This window comes from Chelonoidis abingdonii, chromosome 15 (assembly GCF_003597395.2).
Source record: "Chelonoidis abingdonii isolate Lonesome George chromosome 15, CheloAbing_2.0, whole genome shotgun sequence".
NCBI classification, from domain to species: Eukaryota; Metazoa; Chordata; order Testudines; family Testudinidae; genus Chelonoidis; species Chelonoidis abingdonii.
The window spans coordinates 18,761,453-18,787,899 of record NC_133783.1 but is presented as its reverse complement, the minus strand read 5'-3'; the positions used below and the strand labels follow the sequence as shown (position 1 = coordinate 18,787,899).

Sequence of the window (26,447 nt, the reverse complement as noted above, 5' to 3'; positions counted from 1 at the left end):
CAGATTCTTAAACCTTGGGTCGAGTGCTGCATCTATCTTTAGAAAATCTCACATTGGTACCTTCTTTGCGTTTTGTCAAATCTGCAGAGAAAGTGTTCTTAAAATGAACGTGCTGAATCATCATCCGAGACTACTATAACATGAAATATATGGCAGAATGCAGATAAACTCATGGAGCAGGGGACATACAATTCTCCCCAAGGAGTTCAATCGCAAATTTATTAACATTATTTTTTTAATGAGCATCATCAGCATGGAAGCATGTCCTCTGGAAATGGTGGCCAAAGCATGAAGGGGCATACGGATGTTTAGCATATCTGGCATGTAAATGCCTTGGAATGCTGGCTACAAAAGTCCCATGCGAATGCCTGTTCTAACTTTCTGGTGGCATTGTAAAGAAGCGGGCAGAATTATCTCCCATAAACGTAAACAAACTTGTTTGTCTTAGTGATTGGCTGGACAAGAAGTAGGACTGAGTGGACTTGTAGGATCTCAAGTTTTGTATTGTTGTGTTTTTGAGTGTAGTTATATAACAGTGAAAATTGACATTTATAAGTTGCACTTTCACAATAGAGGTTTCACTACAGTACTTACATGAGGTGAATTGAAAAATGCTATTTTTATTTATCATTTTATAGTGCAAATATTTGTAATAAAAATATAAAGTGAGCAGTGTACACTTTGTATTCTGTGTCGCAATAGAAATCAATATATTTGAAAATGTAGAAAAATATCCAAAATATTTTATAAATTTCAATTAGTATTGTATTGTTTAACAGTGCAATTAAAACTGCAATTAATCACTATTAATTTTTCTGAGTTAATCACATGAGTTAACTGCAATTAGGCAACAACCCTACATATTAGTATTGCTTTCTGTTGCTTCCTTGTCTAAAAACTGTTGGGGTAACAAGCGTCTGAAACTCACACCAAAAAAATGTTGCAAGAAGTGAATTAATGTAGAATCTTTATCCTGCTGAGTGAAATGGCCTTTCATTCTTCATCAGGCTATCAAGGTCTGTGTCTTAATAAGACCAAGCAAGATAACTTGTTCATTCAAGGCTAGTTTGACCACACACTGTTAATAGAGCGCAAGATGAATTACAATAACGTTTACAAGTGTAAATACAGGAACATTTTAATCTAAGTTCCCTGTAAGTTGTGTGATGTGCAGCAGCCTATTTAGTGCCGTGCAGGTGCTCAGGGAACCTGCTCTGGGGATCAGCTGGGGGAGGGACGCCTCTTTCCCAGCCCCAAACTAGTCTGGCCCCTAACCTGCCATGGCTAGGGCACCCCTCCGCCAGCTGAAACAATGCTATGGTCCAAACCCAGCTGGGGTAGCCCAGACCAGACACATGCATGGCCCGGCGCCCCTCCCCCGGCCCAAACCCAGACCCCTCCTGGACCTGCTTGGATGGGGGAAGGGGCGCATATCCTGCAGCCTCAGCCCTGGAGCTGCCATGGGGAGAGAGCTGGGGGGAGGTCTCTGTCCCTACTGTAGCCCTGGAGCATCCTCCTGCACCCCAAACCCCTCAGCCTCACCTCAGAGCTTGCACCCCTAGCCAGAACCCTCACACTCCTGCACCCAAACCCTCTGCCTCAGTCCTGAGCCCCTTCCCACACTCTGAACATCTCGGCCTCACCCTTACCACATGAATGTTATGTACACCAATATGAATCATAGATTATCAGATTGGAAGGGACCTCAGGAGGTCATCTAGTCCAACCCACTGCTCAAAGCAGGACCAGTTCCCAATTAAATCATCCCAGCCAGGGCTTTGTCAAGTCTGACTTTCTCCTGAGGAAGGAGATTCTACCACCTCCCTATGTAACCCATTTCAGTGCTTTACCATCCTTATAGTGAAAAAGTTTTTCGTAATATCCAACCTAAACCTCCCCCACTGCAACTTGAGACCATTACTCCTTGTTCTGTCATCTGCTACCATCTGCTACTGTGTTACACATCACCTCCATATTGGTGCACATAATAAAATTAATTCTACACATGGGTGGGAAAAGTTAGAGGGAACACTGATTTTAAAATATCTGATATTAAATCCAGTAATAGTAAAATGTACTTTGAATATTGTATCTTAAGTATGTCATACATAAACAAATTTGTCTTTCTTTTTATAATCACAAGGCCAGATTCTGCTACTCTTACTTATGTTGAGGAATATTCTCAGTAAAATTAATGGGAATTAATTCCAGAGTAAGGTTGAGCTAAATGTAAAAAAGCGTAACAGAATCTGGCAGAAATGAATGAACAATATTTTAGTGTTTTACATAAGTTAGTTCTTGCTTTGAAAGGCTTAGGTTTAGTTATAAGCTTTTGAAAAAATCAGTTTGCACATGCTCAATAAAGACTTCTTCAATTTTAGCAGCTAAAATCTTCAAAGACTCCATCCTCATTTAAGCCTCTCTCAGCCTTTAGTGCTGATCAGAATGTGCATGCGCCATCCCTACTTATGTGCTATCCCCTTACTGCGCCTTTGTGAATGAACTGCACATGTGCCATCCCACCAAAGCGACTGAGTATGCTCCATCCTCTGGCCTGGTCTATACTATGCGTTTAAACCAATTTTAGCAGCGTTAAACAGATTTAACGCTGCACCCGTCCACACAACGAGGCCCTTTATATCGATATAAAGGGCTCTTTATACCGGTTTCTGTACTCCTTCCCTTCGAGAGGAGTAGCGCTGAAATCGGTATTACCATATTGGATTAGGATTAGCGTGGCCTCAAATCGACGGTATTGGCCTCCGGGCAGTATCCCACAGTGCACCATTGTGACCGCTCTGGAAAGCAATCTGAACTCGGATGAACTGACCAGGTAGACAGGAAAAGCCTCGCGAACTTTTGAATTTCATTTCCTGTTAGCCCAGCGTGGAGCTCTGATCAGCACGGATGGCGATGCAGTCCCGAATCCAAAAAGAACTCCAGCATGGACCATGCGGGAGAGACTGGATCTGACCGCTGTATGGGGAGACATCTGTTCTATCAGAGCTCCATTACAGAAGACGAAATGCCAAAGCATTTGAAAAAAATCTCCAGGCTATGATAGAGTCCACAGCACAGTGCTGCATGACAAGTGTTAATGGAAAGCCAACAAATCAAATGGACGCTCATGGAGGGACGGAGGGAGGGGGTACTGAGGACTCCAGCTATCCCACAGTCCCTAGTAGTCTCAAAAAGTATTTGCATTCTTGGCTGAGCTCCCAAATGCCTGTAGGGTCAAACACATTGTCCAGGGTCGTTCAGGGTACAGCTTGTTAATTTACCCCCTTCCCCCCCGTGAAAGAAAAAGGAAAAAAATTTTCTTCACTTTTTTCAATGTCACCCTATGTCTACTGCATGCTGCTGGTAGATGCGATGCTGCGGCAGTGAACAGCAGTATCCTCTCCCCTTCCTTCCCTGGTGGCAGATGGTACAATATGAGTGCTATCTGTCATCGTCATCAGCCCGTGAGTGCTCCTGGTTGGCCTCAGGTGAGGTTGGCCAGGGGCGCCTGGATAAAAATAGGAATGACTCCTGGTCATTCCCAGTAGATGGTACAGAATGGCTGGTAACCGTCTTCATCATAGCAACTGGGGGGCTGAGCTGCATCAGCCCCCTTCCTTTCACGTGTAAAGAAAAGATTCTGTACTGCCTGGAATATCTTAGCAGCGGGATGCTGGGCTCCTCTTCCCAGCACCGTTTAATGTCCTGCCTGGACTATCATAGCAGCTGGAGGCTGTCTCTCCCTCATTTTATCTCACTAACAAGTCAGTGTTTCTTATTCCTGCATTCTTTATTACTTCATCACACAAATGGGGGGACACTGCAGCATTAGCCCAGGAGGGTTGTGGGAGCAGGGAAGCAACGGGTGGGGTTGTTGCAGGGGCACCCTCGAATGGCATGCAGCTCATCATTTCTGCGGGATCTGACACGGAGCAGCTGTGCTCTCTGGTTCTCTGGTATACTGGTTCTCCAGTACACTTGCACCATATTCTAGCAGGACTGACTCTCTTTTTAGATACCGTAAAGGAGGGATTGACTCGGGGAGTCATTCCCATTTTTGTCTTTGTGCCCCCAGCCAACCTCAGCCAGGGGCACCCATGAGAGCAGCAGACAGTACAGAACAACTAATAACCATCTCTGCTATCTTGCAAAGGCAAATTAATGCGCTTTGTAGCTCTGCAGTACCGCGTCTGTTAGCAACATCCAGTAGACATATGGTGACAGTAAAAAATAAATAAATAAATAAATAAATAAATAAAAGCTGAACGGGCTCCACGGTTGCCGTGCTGTGGCGTCTGCCAGGGCAATCCCGGGAAAAAGGGCACGAAATGATTGGCTGCCGTTGCTTTCACGGAGGAAGGAATGAGTGACAACATTTACCCAGAATCACCCGCAACACTGTTTTTGCACCATCATGCATTGGGGTCTCAATCCAGAATTCCAGTGGGCGGGGGAGACTGCGGGAGCTATGGGATAGCTACGGGATAGCTACCCACAGTGCAACGCTCCAGAAATGGACGCTAGCCTTGGACCATGGACGCACACCACCGAATTAATGTGCTTAGTGTGGCCGCGTGCACTCGACTTCATACAATCTGTTTTACAAAACCAGTTTATGTAAAATTGGAATAATCCCATAGTGTAGACATACCCTCTCACCGCTCCTCTCTGTGACTGGACTGAGCATCCTCCAGCCTAAGGCTACAAAAAGTGAAAACAGATTTTCCCTGCAATCACTGGAACTGCAAGCAAAGAGAGTTTCTCCTGTGCTCTCAATGACACCGCCCCCTACCCTCCCACGGCACCCAGGCAGCATGGAGAAGGAAACTGGCTGATGTGAATGCAGAGTACACAAAAGCTGGTGCAGGAGAGAGGAAAACGAAGTAGATTGAGACAAGAAGTTCAGTGAGGCTGGGACTGGAGAGAGGGCAAGAAAAATTGGGACTAGCTAGGCAAGGACACTAGAACTAGGGATTGAGTAGTAGAAGAAATTGGAACTGGGAGTCCGAGAGAGGGGATATAGGTGATTGGGACTGGGAGATTGCAGGTATGAGACTTGAACTGATTAAGCAAAGAGAATAGGAGCCAAGTAGAGAAACGGGGTGCAGGGAGGAACTAGCTATGGGAAAGAATGCTGAGGAACTTGCGGAGCAGAGGGGAGATTGTTACTGGCAGGACAGTGAGACTGATTCTATGAACTAGCAGTGGGGCAGGAACACAGGGAGGGAGAAGAGACAGATCGGACAAGTAGGTAGGGTACAGGAGGAGCACTGTCATTGGCTGGGCAAACAGTCTGAGAGTTGAGAGAGAATTGATATTTGGACAGCAAGCCCAGAAGGGGCGACTAGGTCTTGCTGAGCAAGAAAACTTTTGGAAGGCACAGAACAGAAAAAGGGTCAAACTTGAGAAAAATTGGCAGAAGAGGAGTCTTTGCTCACTAAATACACTCCCTGCCAGACCCAGGAGTGGAATCCAAGATTCCAGAGTCTCATCGTTCCTCTGCTATCAGCAATTATCAGTGAAATTCACTGGCAAAGTATGTGTCTCATCCCCCTCTAATGCTGGTCCATATATAGAATGACAACCTACTATTGCTGTCAATTGCTCTGTTAGTTCAAGTGTCAAAGATCTGTGTCATGGATCTAAGATTCCAATCCTGCTGATGGATCGTGGGTGTCAATATTATGCCACATGATGGAATTTCTGTTTTTTTTTGTTTTCAGTTTGCTCTTTTAAAACCCTAGGAAACTACAGGCAAAAACATTTTTGTTGCTAAGTTAAGCTCTCAAAAGTTAGCAAATGCCAGGATTAAGGTTGTCTGTGCAACTTTAATTTGGTCTCCTTGTCATATGCATTATGATACTGTCTTTAATTACGTTTGGATCCCTTCTACATTCAGTGCACAAGATGGAACTGCTTTGGCGGTGAATCAAGGTTGTGTTGTGAAGGATACTATTGCCTGTAGGATCTCTGTTCCGTTTGCTGCAGAATTTGGAAGGTGTGTAGTGAATGAGGCAATGGGTTGCAGAAAGAGAGAGAATGATCTCATGGTTAAGGCACTTGAAAGCTGCCTTGGGGAAATACTATCCCTGTTTCTGACACAAAGTTCCTATGTGATATTTAGCAAATCACTTAAATCAGACTTTTTCACAGGTGCCCACTAACTGTTTCTCATTTTTTGGATATCCAACTTGGGACCCTAAGATCTGATTTGCAGAAGTGCAAATCACAGCTGCAACTGAAGTCAATAGGGAGCTGTGCTTTGAACATAGCAAGTGCAATATAATGCTAAGTACTTTTAAAAATCAGGTCCCAGAAGTCTCAAATTGAGCTCCCAAAATTGTGGAAACATTTGATCCTTATCTTCGTGCCTCAACTCCCTACCTGCAAAATAGGGTTAAAACTGCCCCTTCCTCTGTCAGAGGCATTGTAGAAGGTAAATTAATGTTTGTGACACATTCAGATACTGTAGTGATGAGAGAGAGGCCAGGTATACTATAAACATACATTGGTATAACTAGGTCGCTCAGGTGTGAAAAATCCACACCCCTGAGCGACACAGTTGTACCAACCTAACCGATGCACTAGACAACTCTGTCGACGGGAGGGCTTTTCCCGTTGACGCATCTACCATCTCTCGCAGGCGTGGATTAAATGTGCCAATGAGAGAAGTTCTCCCGTCGGCATAGTAGCGTCTTCACTGAAGTGCAACAGTGGTGCAGCTGCTCTACTATAGCATTTTAAGTGTAGACCTGCCCAGAGATAATGAAAGTGAATGGAGCACGTTTCTAATGGTCATGGTTGTGGGAAAACAATTGAAAACATGAACCCTATGATCTCAGAAAGCAGAAGGCAAGTCTCGTGATTTGTAATGCTTTAGGATGACGATGCTGAGCTGTCTCATCTATGTTGTGCATGTAGCCTTCTTTTGAACTTGAATTTGTTCATATACTGTTCATATACTTTTAAAGGACAGTGTTTAAGATTTCTTTAACAAAGTTACACTTTTTAAAACTGGAGCACAATTCTTCTTTTTTTTAATTAAGGTAAAATTACAATAAAATGTTAATATATACTACATTGTATTTTACTTATTCAGGGTCAGGTTAATATTCAGAGAACCTGGCAAAAAGTTCTGTTTTATGGCTGGGGAGCTTTCCTCTGAGTACACTAAAAAGAGTCACCAAATTTCTAAATACCTTCCTACTTTGGGGCATTTCTCTTCTGCGTATACTTGATGTGAAAGCTTTTCCATTACAAGGACAGTCCTTATTTTACTGTACCACAGTTCCATAGCAGGAGAAGTCACATTTTTCCAATAATGTGCAATACAATGTCTTAAATAAAAAGAAATTATTGTTCTGCTTAAAATGTAGGTCTTTTATTGGAGCATTAAGAAAGCAGATCAGGGGTCTCTACAAAGCCACCATTTTGTCACAAAATAAATCTCTTTAATAATATCCTCCCCAAATCATCTAATTCCTGAGCACAATCACCACATTTGAGATTATGGTCCCCATTTCCTGCAACCCCTCCAACAGAGTGCTCCCTAGTAGCAAAAATGCGGCATCAAATGCCATCTATACAGCAGTAGATTACAAAAAAAAAAATTCTTTGAGCCACACAAACTGAAGATGTGTATACCCATTCACATGTACAGACCACTTATTCAGCTCAATTCCTTTGTCCAAATCCCTGTCCCATCTTTTCATCTGGGTGGTTTTCTTATCAACATCTTTTTTTAATCAAAATGATACATATCTTGGAAACTAAATCTTTTTGTTCCAGCTTGCTGCTGGATGAACTCCTCACATGTGATGAAAGGTCTAGATAGAGCTATCTTTTATTCAGATTTCACAATAAAATGTTTGACTTGTAAATCTGAAAAATATTGTGAACTTCATCTTTACATTATTACATATCTCTTGACCTGATTTCAAATCAGGCTGCAGGAACAGCTGTCCAAACTGAGTAAGCTCAGCTTTTACCCACAATGCATAATCACTTAGATATTTCCCAGACGTAAATGCCTAATTATTAATGAAAATACTGTAGTTAAGGATGAGGGGCCTCAATGAAAGGAATTTGACAAATTTGTCCAAGACTGCTAAAGTGTTCTGGATGAATGGGTGATTTTATTTATTTATTTATTTAGGTTGCCTACATTTCTTTTTAATGAAACAGTTACTTTAAATAGTTGTATTTGGGCTCCAGTCATATTCAGGTTTTACCCAGAGTTCGAATGGTCCGTCATTAATCCAGCTGAGTTGTTGTGCATAATAACAATAAGTCAAATTAGAGTATGCTAGTTCACCCCTTTTTATAGGCTTATACAGAACTTTAGAACTCATCCTTTGTCTTTTATGACTCCATATGAATTTTAATAGCTCATCATGCCATATTTTTAATGTCATGTCAGAGAAACCAACAGGTATGCACTGAAACAAAAATAACTTTGGGAGGACATTCATTTTTACCGAAGCTACCCTGCCTAGCCACTGAATTTCATATTTGTTCCATTCTTCCAAGTCTTTTCTGATTTTACTCCACTGTGGAGGGTAATTATTTTTTCTCTCCACCGGTATTTAGTCCTTAATATTCAAAGATTTCTTTACCTATTTAAATGTATGTAGCTGACAATGGTTTTTGACCTTTCTGGGGCTATTAAATCCTAAAATTTCAAATTTATCATAGTTTATTTTCATGCCTGATACTTGACCACATTCCAAAGTCAGTTATTCTATAATTTTAATGGGACTTCTATATCCTCCAAATATAACAAGACATCCTCAGCGTACAATCTATTTTCTGTTCTAATCCAGAATATGTCTTGATGCCCTTTACTCAATGCATTTTCTCACATTTGTTTGCAAATGGCTTTATTGCAAAAGCAACCAACAAGAGGGATAAGGGCAACCCTGTGTCATTCCCTAGACAAATTAAAAGACAAATGCTTGATGGCTATTAACCAAAGCAGATGCTTAAGGAGCAGTATACAAGACCAATATGCCTCTACAAAACTGATTCCCAAAACCAAACTTTACTAAAATCTGTGTGAAGTAGTCCCACTCCAGCCAGTCAAAGGCTTTCTCAACATCCAGAGAAAGAAGCACACAGGAAGAACTGAGAGAATTAACATTGTAGATTAAATTCAGAGTTCTTCTGAGATTATCAGATAGATGCCTGCCAGCAATTAGCTGAGACTGGTCTGGGTGAAACTATTTGAGCAAAATGACACTCAGTCTTTTTTGCTAGCAGCTTGGCATAAGTTTTAGCATTCACATTAATTAAGAAATAGGTCTGTATGGTACACAACTGGAAAGATCTTTTCCTTCTCTAGGAATGAGTACAATTTCTGCCTCCATCTATGAATCTGGAATCTCATCTCCCTGAAATATACCGTTAAATCATTCATTTAAAATAGAACACAATTCTTTTCATCTTTTTGCGGCTTGTTATGGGGCCAGTAGAAGAGGTTGCGCCACTTTGCTTTTCTGAACTACCTCAGTGGAAGTAAACTTTGGTCAGTGATGGACAAACTTGGCAGCTGCAGAACCCAAACACGGAGATCTAAATTTTCTCCTGAAAAAGCATCTAAGCATATGATCAGCCTGTTCAACAACGTCTATATAATCTGCTGACACACACTCTTGCCTTTCAGCTTACTCTTTTATACCTTTTGTGGTTCGTTTTTTTTCATGATTTGTCATTACAGGTGCAGCGGGAGTTAGTAAGATAAGAAAACTTTGTTTGAAAACATTAGCATAAATGACATTAGAATCACTAAATCATGTGAAACATTCCCAGGCATTCCAAAATGTCTCTTTGAATCAGAAGTAAAACGCACAGGCAGGCCAGCGTGCTAGATACACATCTGGTTTGTTACTCATTCCCTGTGCATTGTATTATAAATGCTACATGATGAAAAACATTTTTTTTGGAGGAATTTCTCAATGTTTTTCTGTAACATTTTCCTTTTAAAGGTCCATATTCCTTAAACGGATATAGGGTGAGAGTATACAGACAGGATTCTGCCACCCAGTGGTTCACTGGTATAATTACTCATCATGATCTCTTCACCCGCACTATGATTGTTATGAATGACCAGGTAAATATTATGACCCTTATTCAGAAAAGTTTTATGCCCAGTATAAATGTTTGATATTTTTTGAAGTGTTGTGGTGGTGTTAGATTTATTATGCTGTTCATTTCAAATGGGTACAAGTATATCTCTTATTAGTCTGAAAGTGGTGTTTAAACAGTATGCATTTAATCAATAAATCCAATGTCTAAGATTTTAGGTTCTCTTATATAATCATTACCTGATTATTGAAGCACTTGAAATGAAGTAATCTAGAACCAGGAATCAGTCTTTAATATCGACTCTGCTTCGAATTTGTCTCCTATCACTCTGGTAATGATAACTTTTTCACAAGCAGTTAAAAATCTCTTTGAGTAATGCAATATTAAGCATTTATTGTAGTACCTTTCAGCTGCAGTTGCTGCTATTCCTAAAAGTTTAAAACAAGAATTTTCATGGAAAAATGGAGAATTGTATTCCAAAAGAAACCTGGGAGTATTAACTTAGTGTTAATATAGTAAATGACTTGTCTTCCTTGAAGTGACCAACAAAATCAAATGTCAGTATGCAAATTTAGGTCTAACATAATGTTCAAATTCTTTATAATTAACTTGCAAATTTCTTGATATGAATCTGTCGTCTAGCTCTGCATTTTGCCATTCTCTTTCATCAGTTACTTTCTTCTTCTCTTTATAGCCAGATTGTATTCAGTTTTTACAAACTTGCTTAATGGTCATCTTCTAAGAAGAGTTTGATGGCTTTTCAGTTTATCATTATCAGCTTGGGGAAAATAGGAGCCAATGTAATAGTGGTCTAATAAAACTGTTAACTTGAACACAAGATGGTAATGGTTGGGTTTTGCTGCTTCCCCATTCCACTGAGAAGTCCTACAGCAGGCTATCTTGTCAAGATCAACTAGGGTTTTCCTTTGGATACTTTTTCAGTATACCAAATGTACTATGTATTTGCATAAACACTGATGTAGGAAATATAAGGTAGACTATGTCTAAAAAACTGTTAATTATGGTTTTCTTCTTCTTTTAATAAACCAGGTGTTAGAACCACAGAATGTTGATCCTTCTATGGTTCAGATGACCTTTCTAGATGATGTTGTTCACTCTTTGTTGAAAGGTGAAAATATTGGCATCACATCACGTCGCAGGTCTCGTTCCAACCAGAACAGCAACACAGCCCACGTAGATATACTTTCTCTTTTTACTTAAGTGATGTTTTGGTTTATTGTAAATGTTGAATATCTCTATTTAAACAGATTAATTAGGATCATGTTTGGTGTATTAATTATTTGATTACATTTAGGGGCATTATACACGTGCTCAAGCAAATAGTCCCAGACCAGCCATGAATTCCCAGACTGCAGCACTAAAACAGAATTCTCACCAGCACCATCAACAACGGAATGCTCGTCCAAATAAAAGGAAAGGCTCAGATAGCAGCATGCCTGACGAGGAGAAGATGAAGGAAGAAAAATATGATTATATAGGTCGAGGAGGTAGGAGCAGTTTTGGAAGGGGAGGGAGAGAAATTCTTAAAACTGTACCTGACTAAAAATACAATTATACTTTTTCTCCTCTACAGAAAATCCCAAAAGTAAAAATAAACACTTTATTAGTAAAAGAAGAAAAGCTGAAGAGGACGAAAAAAAACTAAGTATGAAAAGATTGAGGACAGACAATATCTCTGACTACTCTGAGAGCAGTGACTCAGAAAATTCAAATAAAAGATTAACAGATTCTTCATCAGAACAAAATTCAGAGAATGAGTTGAAAAGCAAGAACACTTCAAACATAAATGGAGAAGAAGGAAACTCCCAGAGTAGTGAGAGGGTAGAGGAACAGACACTAATAGATAGGCAGTCTCCATGGGATGAAATACAAGCAGATAAAAATCATAAAGATATAGAAAGACTGAAGTCAGCTGAATTAGACCTACAAGAAAAAAATTCACTCCATCCAGCAGAGCAGCTGAAATTTCATGGTCAGAGTGCCAGTGATGCACATGTTCAAGAGTGCAATGTAGAAAATCGGCATACTATGGAATTGTTAACAAATGAGCAGTTTGCACCCAGGCCTCCTACACCAAAATGTGGTGGTAATGCAACTAATGAAAACAATTCTGATGAGGAGAGCCAGGAAAATGCTGCAAGTACCTTTGGTTTGCAAACACTTCAGAAAATAGTGTCTTGTGGCAGCAATTTAAAACATCGGTTTACAAAAGTAAATGTTCAAGAAGTAAGAAAACAAGAAACTGATCAGAGTTGGGTTAGCAATGTTGTCAGTAAAATGGATTTGATACAGTCTGGGATTATGAAAACGACAGTAAATGAACATTTAAATCCTGAAAAAGTTCAGCATGGCTCATTTGTGTCTTCATTAAATGTAGTTTCATTAACTGAAGAGGGTAAACTACATAAACGAAGTCCAGCCCCTGATGCTATGAAGTCAAAATCTAGTACTTCAGTTGATCATCCTAAAACAAAGTCAAATTCTTCACCTGATGTTAAGCCTAAACTCACCCAGTCTCCTGATACTGTGAAGTCAAAGGTTAGTTATCAGACCAGCCATGTTACTGGAGTATCAAGGTCAGCAAATAAAACTGAGCATGATATGCCTAGGTCTAGTTTTCATCCAGTTCCAGCTAGAGTTAGTGCTTTAGAAGCTACTAAAAGTCCTCTTATTATTGACAAGAATGAACATTTCACAGTATACAGGGATCCCACTCTTATTGGTCAAGAAACAGGAACTAATCACATTTCACCTTACTTACATCAGCATAATTATCCTCTTCATTCCTCATCCCACAGAACCTGTTTAAATCCAAACACCCATCATCCTGCATTAAGTGGTGCACCCCATCTATTAACTGGGTCTTCAAATCAGACTCCATTATCTGCTATTAACACTCATCCTCTTAGTACTGCATCTCACCATTCTGTTCATCACCCTCATCTACTTCCTGCAGTGTTACCTGGAGTGCCTACAGCTTCCTTATTAGGTGGCCATCCACGACTAGAAACTGCTCATGCCAGCAGCTTAAGCCATTTGGCATTAGCACACCAGCAGCAGCAGATGTTACAGCACCAGTCTCCACATCTTCTTGGACAAGCTCATCCTTCTGCTTCATATAATCAGATAGGACTTTATCCAATTATTTGGCAGTATCCAAATGGAACACATGCTTACTCAGGACTTGGTCTACCCTCATCTAAATGGGTCCATCCAGAAACTCCTGTTAATGCTGAGGCTCCTTTAAGAAGGGTAAGTGATTCTGCTTTCTTTATTATTACTTTTAATAGTACTCTAAGGTCATTGGCGTCTCTGTGCAAGTGCACTGGGTTACAAAAATAATTGTTAGCCCATTTCCCAGCAGTTGTCCATTTTCCATGAAAATTTTTTTTTTTTCTTCTGTGCAGTTTTGCCAAGAGCATATAAGTATAAGTGTTCTGGTAAGATGACTGTTTCATAATGCACATGAACAGGGGGACCAAACTAAGATGGCATTGGCAACCTTAATTCTGGCCTTTTCTAGCTTTTGCATGCTTGACTTTGTAATTTTAACTGACTTTTAACATAGCTGTTTGGAGAGGGGAGGTGGAGAGGAGAGGGCAGGGGTTGTACATAACTTCCTATGGTTTTTAAAATACCAATTGAAGATATAAACACTTCATCTTGTGGAACTATATTGGGTCATCAGTAAGGTTAGGACCTGTAGATCCACAGCACAAAACTTTACCACTTGAAGTTAATCGTGTATCTGGTAGCAGTTCACTATAGGGACCAGATACTAGAAAGACTTTAAACAATCATTAAATAATTCCATGCTTGAATAATGAGAGGCAGTAAGAATGTAGTACTGGCCACCTGACCAGAATGGTAACGGTGATTGTGAAATGCTCAGGGAGATTAGAGAGGCTACAGAAACATATAGTACCCCCTATCCATTTGGTTCCTCAACCTGGCTGAGGAAACTTTTCCCAACAAAACTCTACAAACTGGGAGTCACCCTGGAGAGGGAAAGGGTCAAGTTTGAGGGATCTTGCTTTCAGGTCCCCCAGAGGCCAGTTCTCAGGATGAACCCTGCATGCAGACCTGGGAGTCACCAGCCCCTCACACAGCCGGTGTGGCTTTCCCTGGCTTGCTGCAGACTGTTCCAAAATGGCTTCTTGCCTCTCCTGAGCTCCCAGGGAATGGCATCTCATTCCCTATTGGTTGCAGAGCAGACTCTGAGTCTGCCCTTGGCTTCATGTCTCCCAGGGATAGTGTGCCCTGGATATAGTATACACCTCTACCCCGATATAACGCGGTCCTCAGGAGACAAAAAAATCTCACTGCATTATAGGTGAGACGGCGTTACATCAAACTTGCTTTGCCCCCCTCTCCCACCACCTCCCCAGTTCCTTGTTCCCTGAGACCCCTCCAGAGACCCCCATCCCTAATCACCCCCAGGACCCCACCCCCTACCCAACCCCTCCATCCCCTGTCTGCTATGACCCCTATCCATCCCTCCCTGACAGGCACTTACTGGCAGCGGCGGGAAGCGGAGCAGCCCATCCCCAGTCCACTCCACTCTGCCAGCTCCCAGCCGTGGTACTCTGCTTCCTGCCGTCGGTAAGTGCAGGGAGGTTGGGGAAAGGATGCCCCACACACACACACTCACCTGCGGCGGGAAGCGGAGCAACGCGGACCCAGCCCACTATGCTTTCCTTGCCCCAGCCATGTTGCTGGGGGGCTGCTGGGGAAAGGTCCTGCACTCACCTGGCGGAGTGGAGCGGGCTGGGGCCGGGCTGCTCTGCTTCTGCCACTGCTGGTGAGTGCTGGGGGGATCCCTTCCCCCAAGCTCCCTCCCTTGAGCGACACGGCTGGGGCCAGGGTGAGGGAAGCAGAGCGGGCTGCTCCCAGCCCCCCGCTAATCCCCCGGGCCACTCTGGGACTGCGGGGTCCCCAAAAGTGCCCTCCCACAGCTCCTGTCCCCCAGGCCCTGGGACGGGGGAGCCCTTGGCCACCCCCAAAACCCTCGGCCCCTTATCGAACCCCCCAGCCTGGCCCAGCACCCATAACACGCTGCTCAGAGTAGCGTGTCAGAGCTTTACCGCATTGTGTGCGAACCCGCCTTATATCAGGTCACGTTATTTTGGGGTAGAGGTGTACCTGGACTTTCAGAAATCCTTTGACCAGTCCCTCACAAAGGCTTCTAGGCAAAGTAAGCAGTCATGGGATAAGAGGGAAGGAATAAATGGTCAGTTTTCACAGTGGAGAGAGGTGAATAGTGGAATCTCTCAAGGGTCTGTACTGGGATGAGTGCCATTAAATATATTCATAAATGATCTGGAAAAGGAGGTAAACAGTGAGATGACGAAGTTTGCAGATGATACAAAATTGCTCAAGAGAGTTAAGGCCAAAATTGACTGAAAAGCATTACAAATGTGTCTCACAAAACCGGGTGAATGGGCATCAAAATAGCAGATTAAATTCAATATTGATCGGTGCAAAGTAATGCATATTGGAAACCACAATCCCAACTATACATAAAAATGATGGGGTCTAAGTTAGTTGTTACCACTCAAGAATGAGATCTGGGAGTCATCATGGATAGTTCTCTGAAAACATCTGCTCAGTGTGCAGTAGTCAAAAACCATTAGGAAAAGGATAGATAATGAGACAGAAAATACCATAATACTTCTATATAAATCCATAGTATGCTACCTCCTTGAATACACTGTGCAGTTCTTGTTGGTTCATTTCCAAAAAGATATTAGAGTTGGAAAAAGTACAGAGAAGGGCAGCAAAAATGATTAGGGGTATGAAACAGGTTCCATTTGAGGAAAGGGTAAAAAGACTGGGATTGTTCCTCTTAGAACAGAGACGATTATGGGGGGGTATGCTAGAGGTCTGTAAAATCTCGACTGATGTGGAGAAAGAGAATAAGGATATCTTATTTACCACTTCACATAACACAAGAACAAAAGGTCACCCCATGAAATAGGCAGCAGGTTTAAAACAAAATGACATGCTTCACACAATGCAGTCAGCTTGTGGAACTCACTGCCAGGGGATGTTGTGAAGGCCCAAAGTATAATTGAGTTCGAAAAAGAATTTGATAAATTCATGGAGGGTAGGTCCGTCAATAGGGTCGGGACAGTCCAGATGTTTGGGGCTTTTTCTTATATAGGTGCCTGTTATTCCCCACCCTCTGTCCTGATTTTTTACACTTGCTGTCTGGTCACCCTATCCATCAATGACTATTAGCCAAGATGGTCAGGGATGCAACCTTATGCTCTTGGTGCCTCTCAACCTGTCATTGCCAGAAGCTGGGACTAGATGAATCCCTCAATAATTGTCCTAATCTGTTCATTGCTTCTGAAGCATCTGGCACTGGCCATTGTTTGAAGACAGGATACTAGGCAACCTCCCTACCAAATTTTAAGTTCCTGGGCTAGGTTGTGGCCAGGGGAGGGGTGCCTCTCCTCCTGGCCAGGGCAGGTCCCCAGACAGGTTCCCTGAGCGCCTGTGTGATGCTAAATAGGCTGCTTTGCAATTGCGCAGCTTACAGGGAAATTAGGCCCCAGCAACCTTTTTTGATTTCCTCAAAAACTTTACTATGTTAAAACATCTTTTGGGTTTCATAGTGAAGTGCTCAAAGTCAGGAAGTGAGAGTTCAGGTTTCACGTGCAAATTTACTCCCTTGTGTGCATTATGATACATTTGTTAATTATGACATCTTATGCTATATTTCAATATAAAAATGTTTGTATCATAAAGACTTCTGTCTTCAAGGTAACACATCATCATCAATTTTACATTAACTTACATAAGTTATCAACTTCATTTAAAACAGCCTACACTAGTTTTCAAATAAAGATTATCATAATGCATTCAAGCTAGGAGGTAGAGTTAAAATTGTATATTCACACTTAAATTTTGTATTTCCTAACTTTTGAATACTTAGCTACGCAACCTTAAGATTTCCTTAAAATAGTTTGTAGTTTTAATAGTACTGTACTAATTGTGTGATTGAGTTGTGTAAAACAATTCAGCTAAATATAACAGGTTGCCTAGGCTTATCCATAGTTAATCATTTGTAGCATGAAGAAAAATAATAGGAAAAGAGAGTGCTTATTCTTTCATTTGTTTTATATTTACAATTGAAAGATATTCCCAAGAAATATTAAACCTTATTTATTTTTAAAGAAAATATTTCAACACTAATCATTCAACAAATTAATAATTGAACTTGTACTCTCTTAAACGCCAGTTGTTATTTAAAGTTGTTTAAAGAGAGGCCCTGAGTTGAAATTGTAGAAGTAAAATGATCAAGCTAGGTGTTTGAGAATCAAACCTATCTCAGAATACATGTGGAAAATGTAAACATTTTCATATGCTATAAACCATTTCAATGGCATACTCAAATATCCCTACTCTATCCAAATAAGCCTAAAAAACTTGGGGAAAAAAATGTATGATTTGTACTGGGAAAGTATATAACTTACTCTTTGTTTGTTGGTAAGATTTTAAAACAAGGTATGATGATGTTGCTGTGCTTGGGTTCCTGTGATAACTTTGAAGTCTGGTTTTGTTGCTGTTAACAGAATACTCCCAGCCCTTGGTTACACCAACCCACCCCTGTGACCTCAGCTGACAGTCTTGGGTTACTGAGTCACGTTCCTGTAAGACCATCCAGTGCAGATCCGCATCGGCCACTCAAATTGACAACACATTCTAGTCCACCATTGTCCAAAAATATAGTAGATCATCACAAAGAGTAAGTTCTCCATTATCTAAATAATTAAACTGATGTATAAGCTAATGTTTACAGTATGAGACTGTGAAGTTCAGTAGCTTGTATTTTCATTTACCTTCATTCCAATTCACTTGTAAAAATGCATGACATGGCATATGTAAAAGTGTGACAAAATATGCTCTCAAATAATAAGTAAAATTTTCAAATGCGCTGAAGTGGCTTAGGCGCCTAAATCCCATTTTAAAACTGAGGCACATTGACTTTCAATGGGACTTAAGTTCCTAAGTCACAAAGAAGCCTTTGAAAATTTTACGCAGAATAAAGAGATTCATCAGCTTTATTTTGTGTTAATAGATAATTTTGTTTGAGAGTTGAAGAATAGGTCTCTTAAATTCTGTTAGCATATTGTAGTATGTTTGTAACAAAATTTAATCTGTGTTAACTTTTTTCATACAGAGAATTTGAGAGGAAAGCATTTATTGAACCTTTACGTTCTGTTACAACTGCACCAGTGAAGACTGATCTGGAACACAGCAGAACACAGACTGCAAAAGAGAGTCATTTGCACAGACATTTTGTGGACCCAATGTTGAGTCAATTGCAGAAGCCACCTCAAGAGACAGGAGAGCGACTAAGCAAATATAAAGAAGAACATAGACGGATACTTCAAGAGAGTATTGAAGTTGCTCCTTTTACTGCTAAAATCAAGGCACTTGAGGGTGAGAGAGAGAATTATTCTAGAGTAACACCATTATCGTCTTCTAGCCCCAAAAGCTATGCAGTAAAACATGACAAAGAACCAGAGCGTTCTGTATCAGAACTTTATAAAATCAAGCATTCAGCACCACAGAGTTTGCCGCAAAGTAACTATTTCACCACCTTGTCAAACAGTGTAGTGAATGAACCACCAAGGTCTTACCCATCTAAGGAAGTTTCAAGTTTGTATGTCGATAAACAGAATAGTTGTCCTTCAACAGCAGCTAATCCCCAGTCTCTCAGTTCTTTTATTTCATCTCTTTCAAAACCTCCACCTTTGATTAAGCATCAACCAGATGGTGAAGTTTCAGTAAGCAAGATAACAGAGCAACCTTCCCATCAAATGACATCTCACTCTGTAAATTCTTTTAGAAATGACTGCAGAAGCCCTACTCAGTTGTCAGTTTCATCTTCAAATACGCTCCGAAGTATGCCTGCCTTACACAGAGCACCAGTGTTTCACCCTCCAGTTCATCAAAACCTGGAGAGAAAGGAAAGCAGCTATAGCAGCCTTTCACCTCCAACCCTAACGCCAGTGCAGCCAGTTAATGCTGGTGGCAAAACCCAAGAATTACAAAAACCACCAACTTTAGTACCTGAACCTAAGGAAGCGCAAACCATGTACAAGAGCACTTCTGAGCAGAATTTATCAGATATTTGGAAATCTAATAATGCTCCAAACAATGAAAAAGTTGAATGGCATGTTGAGCGAACCAGTGGAAAATCGCAGTCTGCCACAGCATCTGTCATTGTACGTCCACCTTCTAGTATAAAGTATGATAGTATGCCAGTAATGCAGTCAGCTTCCAAAGATCGAATTAATGAAAGATCTTCAACTGGGACATATCAACCAGATTGCCTAAAACCAGTGGAATCCAGAGACACTGGAAAAATAATTCTGCCAAATATGAACTCAGACGCTACACACACACATTATGAAAAGAACTTTCCGGCTGTGTCAGAAGGCAGCATTCCCAGTTCTGTCACACCTACCACAACTATAATGTGCAGTACCAAAACAGATGTAACCACATCTGCAGCCACAACTACCAGTGTTTCAAGCTGGGGTAGTTCAGAAGTGACTTATTCTTTATCACACACAGTTTTAGCCTGCACACCACTGGAATGTACCTCCTCTGGAACAGTAAGTCAGGTGGTGGCACGGACACAAGAAAGCAAGGTCAGCACCACAGCTCCAGTTACACCAGCCAGTGGCAAGACAGGAAGTGCCATTCAGCCCAACTCTGGATTTTCTGGCCCAACTGATTTTATCCATTTGAAAAAGCACAAGGCAGCATTGGCTGCAGCTCAGTTTAAAACTAGTAATGCCAGTGAAACTGAGTCTAATGCTGTGAAAAATCAGACATTTCCAGCTTCCATTTCCCTAGACAGTACTATCGTCTGCAATACAATAAACAAAGCCAACTGTGTAGGCAATGGGCAAGCTTCCCAGACAAGTCAGCCGAACTACCACACAAAACTGAAAAAGGCTTGGCTTACTAGACATTCAGAAGAAGATAAAAACACTAATAAAAAAGAGAATTCAGGGAACAATGTATCAGAAATTATTAAGCCATGTACTGTCAATTTAATAGCTTCTACATCTAATGATTTACAAAATAACATAGAAAGTACAATCCTAGCAGATAAATTTGTGAAAGAAGATAAACATACAAGAAGAAAAGCAAAAAGGACTTACGAATCTGGCTCGGAATGTGGAGACTCTGATGAAAGTGAGAGCAAGTCAGAGCAAAGGACTAAACGGCAGCCTAAGCCAACTTACAAAAAGAAACAAAATGATTTGCAAAAGAAAAAGGGTGATACAGAGGAAGAAGTAAAACCCAATGGTGTTCTTAGCAGGAGTGCCAAAGAAAGAAGCAAGATGAAGTTACAGAGCAGCAGTAACAGCAGTAAGTATATCAGTTGATCTGAATTAGAAAAGATAAGAAAATAGATGGACATTTGTGAATTACAATACTATTAATAAATGGAGGGTTTGTGATATGATAATACATGAATGAGAATAGAGCTTAAAAGGGTAGTGTCAGAGGTTGGTAGACCTGCAGATTCACAAATTCCGATCCCATCTGTAATGTCTTAATTTGAGAAATTTGTCTTTTTTTATGTCTATATGTATTAGCACAAACTGTTTCTTGGTTTGAACATGTAAATAAGCCTCTCAATTTAAAGTAAACAAACTGTTGTACACATGCTCTGTCATAAAGTGTCAACACCAGTATGTTTGCAGTCACACTTGGGTCAGTCATACCAATTTTTAAAAATGAATAAAAACTTCAACCCAAGACTATATGAACATCTGTATTTTTGGGGTGGTGGGCTTCCATTTGAGGGGTCTTTTTTATTGCCAGACCTTATTTCTTCCGGGCACTCTGTTGATGTGGCTTTACATTTAGGGTAAAAAGAGTACTTTAGAGAGAAGTGTGAGAGAGCCCCTCCTCCTGTGGTACCACTGCTGCAATCTAAGGGAATGAAGAATAAACTTGGAATTTGTCTCGGATGGTGTGGTATTGTCACAGATACTGGACTGCAACTAAACTTTGCAGGAAATAGAAACTGGTCTAGAAGCAGGAAAGACTTTATTTAAAGTAAAATGTTTGAAAGAAAATGTATCTTATTTTTTATGAATGTCTAATATATTTCTTATTTAAGAAAAAAATGGTCAGTTTCTTACAACATTGGTCTAGTGTGAAATTCCCTGTTAAATCACATTTCATAAGGTTTTTATTAAGCTGGTACAAAGGATGGATTTTGATCTTTATCTGAATTTCTTGGCTTCTCGGTTTCACAACCTTATGTTATTGAAAGATTCTGTAATTGTTTGAGTTTTAATTTGTGTTAAGTGCTACCAGTTCTGCAACCTGTAGGAGATACTCTGGACTGGATCAAGTGCTGGTACAGTACTTGGTCTACTTCTTTTGTCTTTAATTTTAATCTTTTTACGAAGGGGAGGATTAAAGACAATGTAGTAATCAAGTTTTTTCTAAATCTCACTCAGTTTTTACTAATTCAGGACCTGAAGTTGAATCTCACATTTAGTCACACATTCAACCAGTGCTGGATGATCCTCCTACTGTAAGGAGATAACATTTGTGGGGTTAGTGTAGAGGACAATTGTGTACTCATGTAGGGGCATGGATTAGATGGCTTAACTGGAAAGTCCTTTGGTATTTTATCTGCTATTTTATCTGCAAGATAGCTGGGGACTTAAAGAATTACCTTCCCTGTAGCACAGAGTATTATGCATTAAAATATGGACATATCCTATAGCATCAGTTTCCTGTGATATCAGGGGAGAGGAGGCTGAGCAATAGTAGGTCTTGTTCCTTCCTGTCATCTTCATCCTCCTCCTCATTGTTCTTTCTAACAGATTAGTGTTTGATATTAATATCTATCTATTTTGGGTACTTACATAGACCATGTTACATTATTATCTGAATCTTCACAGTCCTTAATGTATTTATTTCTGCAACAAGGCTGTGAGGTGGAGAGTAGTATTATCCCTATTTTATAGATGGGGAACTGAGGCACAGAGACACTGTGACTTGTCAAAATTTATAAGAAATCTGTAGGAAACAGAACTCAATCCAAGTTTGTGCAGTCCTATGTTAGCACCCGAACATTTGAACCATCCAGTATCTAATATGCAGGTTTTGCCCAGCCTCACAGGATATGGACTTTCAGGAGTAAAGGCAGTTTGAACTGATAGATACCCCATCTCTTTGTGCAGATAAAACTAGTCCCATTTTTAAACAGCGCTTGAATCCTAAAAAAAGATGTGCCAGAACTCACTTCTCCCTTGGAGCCTGCTGGGTTCACTCACTCACAGGCAGCGAAGGGGGATTAGGATGAGGCACTATGCCTCTGGCAGGACCCTTCAGTCTATATAGTGGCAAAAGGCACTCCCCTACTCCTCAGCCTGGTGGGGGAGAGAGGAAGTGGTGCAGCTGCACTGACCATATAGGGGGTAGGGACAGGGTTGCTATGAAGAGAGGGAAGCCTCCCTTCCATGCACCTAGCCAGCTCTTAGGAAAGGCCCAGCAGCTGCCACCTCTGCTCCAGGCCATGCTTGGGACAGCAATGCAGGCGGCTCACCACACAGGATCCCATGCCTCATGGAACCCCCAGCACCTCCCATTCTCCATGGAAGGCCCTGGTGCTGCACAGTATCCCCCAGCTGCTGACCTTCTTGTGGCAGGGCACTCAGAGAAATGCTGTGGCCTGTCCTTCCAGCCTGCAGCACCAGGACTCTGGCATGGGCTCCCACGATGGGTAGGGATTCAGGTGCCCCAGCTGCAATCTTGTACTAGAGAGGGGTCTCCAGCCATGGGGCTGCCCATGCTGCTGTCTCAGGCCTGGCCTGAAGAGGAGGCAGTGGCTGCTGGGTCTCCATTCAAAACTAATCAAAAGTGGGTGGGGGTGAAGCAGGCTGCCCCCCTCTTCCTTGCACCCTTGTCCAAAGTAGTAGAACACTATTCCATCTTCCCAAAAAAGTTCTAAAACACCGTTCCGGAGCACACGGGCACCAGAGCACTGCTTGTAAAAGTTATTAAAATGAAAGATTGGCCAAATAGCAGTGTATATTTAAATTGTGTTTCTGCTTTGAAATGTGATTGTGAAAATTGCAGCATTATACTCGACAGATCTGCTCCTTGTGTGTATTCAGTTTCAGATCTGCTGAGTTAAATGATAAAAATAAGTTCTTATTGCTTTTTGCTCCTGTTAGACTTGTAAAACCAACACATTTGAGAGCTGAATTCTGTTCTTCCTTGTGCATAATTAACAAATTGTTTAAATTCCAGTTACTTTACATAGAACTGCACCAAAGTAATCATATGTATTTAACTCTCCTTGTTATTGAATCCCATTACTGTTCTGGAATAATCATGTGTTGTGGCCACACTTTTCTGTGGAATATCTACCAAAATGATATACCACATACAAGAGAAAAGTACATTTGGTTTATATGCGTGATATGTAAATCAGAAATAAAATGGTTAAAAGCAGTTTTATCTACAGAACATTAGATTTGTAGCCACATTTTTCAAACTTGCATGCTTAAAGTTAGGCACCAAGTAAAGGTAGCTTCACTTTAGAAATGCTGAAAGTTTACCGTTCCTATTGAGTTCTACATATAGATAATTTATAAATTTCTCTTGCCTTAAGTTTTTGTTGTTTTTTTCAGCTGGCATACCTCGTTCAGTATTAAAAGACTGGCGCAAAGTAAAGAAGCTGAAGCAAACCGGAGAATCCTTTTTGCAAGATGACTCTTGCTCTGAAATAGGGCCCAATTTGCAGAAATGCAGAGAATGTAGACTCATTAGAAGTAAGAAAGGTGAAGAACCAACTCACTCTCCAGTATTTTGTAGATTTTATTACTTTCGTCGGTAAGTTCACTATTTTTTTACAAAGTTAATTTTTGGTTTGAAAAAACCCCTTCCTTATAGTCATGTTTATATTTCTCAGTTCCTTTTGTGTACTGGCCCTGTTGTAGGTTGAAAGAGGCAGGCTTTGTGTAAAACTGCAGCATTATACCAAAGACATCTGAACAACTAACCAGCCTTCCTGAGCCATAAAAAAGATGCAGTAGTGGTTTTTTTCAGTCTAGCTTAGAGAGAGAAATCATTAATCTGTCCTTAAATTGGTGGGAAAGAGCCTTGAATTCACACACAAATCACTCAATTCTGGTAATACCCCTCAGGCATGATTATGGGAGTTTCCCTAGACAACAGTGAGAATTTGACCCCTTCTTCTTACAATTGCCTTTGGCCTACGTATGCAGAAGATGATTTCCCAGAATACACTGTACCATGATTGGTGAAATACAATGCTACTGTGGAAGTAGAGCAAAACTAGGTGTTGACTTGTACAAGTGGAATACTTACCAATGTAGACTCATTCACTAAGAATTTGAACACTCAGTTGCTGTTACACAGACTGATTTTTGATTACTTCAGTGTTTGGCTTAAAATGTTTTTCTGTACTAAAGTATACATACACGGCAATGACCTGCTTACTGAAAGTACTGCTGTGTTCTCCTTAGATTTGTTCTTTTGAGGAAAGAGAGTATTGGAGGTTAACTGAAAGCATAGAACAGTTTTGCTACCATTTTAAAATTCAATCATTTACTTTAAAAAAAAAAAACAACAACAAAAAACTTTAATTTTAAATGTATTGTAGTATCAAAAGGAGTTCATTTTCATTGTACCATAGACGTGAGATCTGAATTTAAAATCAAGATTGCTTTATTTCTAAGCGTCTTATCAGGCTTTACTGTAATAAAAATCAATGGATTATTTTTGCTACCCGCCGATTAAGGTGAGGGGGATCATTTTTGTTAGTGTAACAGTGGTCATAAATTATATTTCAGTCCTGAATGTAGGACATTGAGTTTTACTGATGCTGATACTATTAAAATACTTCATATATGTATCTATTTATAAATAAACTAGTGTAAATTATTTTGTATTATAAGAAATTATATTGTTCAACAATACTGCTTTGATGCAGGCTTACTGAGACCATTACAACTACTTGGAAAATATTTCAAATGTTTTTTTTAATTAAAATGATACAAAGTAGGACACCATACAAATTTTAGGCATTTCAAAGGTAAGAAATGAGCTGACCTGGTTGCCTGGAAGTAATGATCTGTGCTGCCATATAGAAACCAAAGTTCAGGTTTGAGATCCTTGTTCACTTGACCGGCAGGAGTGTTAATATACAGAAAATAGGCACAGATTGAGTGATCACTGTCAGCCATCCTCCAAGAATCGGAGAAATGAATTAGATCAAAATTTTGTTGGCAAAAAAAGAGAGAGAAATGCCTTATATTGGCATCAGTTTATTAATTTATGTGGTGATAAGTGTTAAAGGGAGAGTCAAGTAAATTGGATCGAACAAGTGATTTACCTGAGCAGTTATTCTTTAGCTTCAGAATGTCCTCATTATTTCTTCTTAAAACTGAACTTTTTAGCAACAGAATTTGTTCTATAGAAAACTTGTTTTTCCTGTTTGCCTTAAAGTTAATATTAGTCTTTTTATCAGCTCTGGAGGACTTGCATTGAGGTATCTGGTTCAGGTCATGTGAAAATATGAATTTGGTTTCATCCAAGTCACTTAATCTACAACTTAAGATAACAATTCAGTTTCATACAATTATCAGTCTCCACTCTAGAGAGGAAACAGGGTTGAAACAAAAGAGGCATTGCAGATCAAAAATGAAAGGGTATTGACAAAATAGTGGAAGGAAGCTTAGACGAAGCCAGTACTATTAGTTCCTCACTTGGTGGAACATTAGATTCACTTTAATAATAATAGTAGTAGTATAAGTTAAAAAAAAAAAAAAAAAAAAGATATGAGGGGTGGGGACAGGGCGAAGGAAAGAGAGGGTATATGTGTTTGCTACTGCAAAGATTGAACCTGATTAACCTGGTCAGTATTCTTTTATAATAGCATTGTACAATATATGCAGTCTCCATGCAGACATATTTGTTAAAATGGTTTTTAATAACAGCAAACAAAGTTTAGAGTGTAAAGTATAATGAGATATATAGTTAAAACTATTTGTTTCCATTTTTTAGGTTGTCTTTTAGTAAAAATGGAGTGGTTAGGATAGATGGTTTCTCTTCTCCTGACCAATATGATGATGAAGCAATGAGTTTGTGGACACATGACAATTATGAAGATGATGAAGTAGACCTAGAAACTTCTAAATACATTTTAGACATCATAGGTGATAAATTTTGTCAGCTAGTAACATCTGAGAAAACAGCCATGTCCTGGGTGAAGAAAGACGGTAAGGAAATCTTTATATTCTTTGTATTATTCTATAATT

At 40.3% G+C, this 26,447-nt stretch overlaps 1 protein-coding gene across 15 annotated transcripts in view; it reads left to right on the top strand.

The window, feature by feature from the left end:
• The window catches only part of JMJD1C (jumonji domain containing 1C), a 325,097-nt gene that overhangs the window by 239,963 nt on the left and 58,687 nt on the right, over positions 1 to 26,447 (top strand). For all 15 annotated transcript variants that reach the window (XR_012657050.1, XR_004373154.2, XR_012657049.1 and 12 more), the window contains 8 exons: positions 9,984 to 10,108; positions 11,134 to 11,277; positions 11,399 to 11,591; positions 11,678 to 13,356; positions 17,685 to 17,857; positions 18,293 to 20,502; positions 23,796 to 23,997; positions 26,194 to 26,408. Coding sequence is in view for 12 of the 15 variants with exons in the window: in XM_075072587.1 (XP_074928688.1) it covers positions 9,984 to 10,108; positions 11,134 to 11,277; positions 11,399 to 11,591; positions 11,678 to 13,356; positions 17,685 to 17,857; positions 18,293 to 20,502; positions 23,796 to 23,997; positions 26,194 to 26,408 (4,941 nt within the window). In the remaining 3 variants the exon portion in view is untranslated. The remainder of the gene's footprint in view (positions 1 to 9,983; positions 10,109 to 11,133; positions 11,278 to 11,398; positions 11,592 to 11,677; positions 13,357 to 17,684; positions 17,858 to 18,292; positions 20,503 to 23,795; positions 23,998 to 26,193; positions 26,409 to 26,447) is intronic.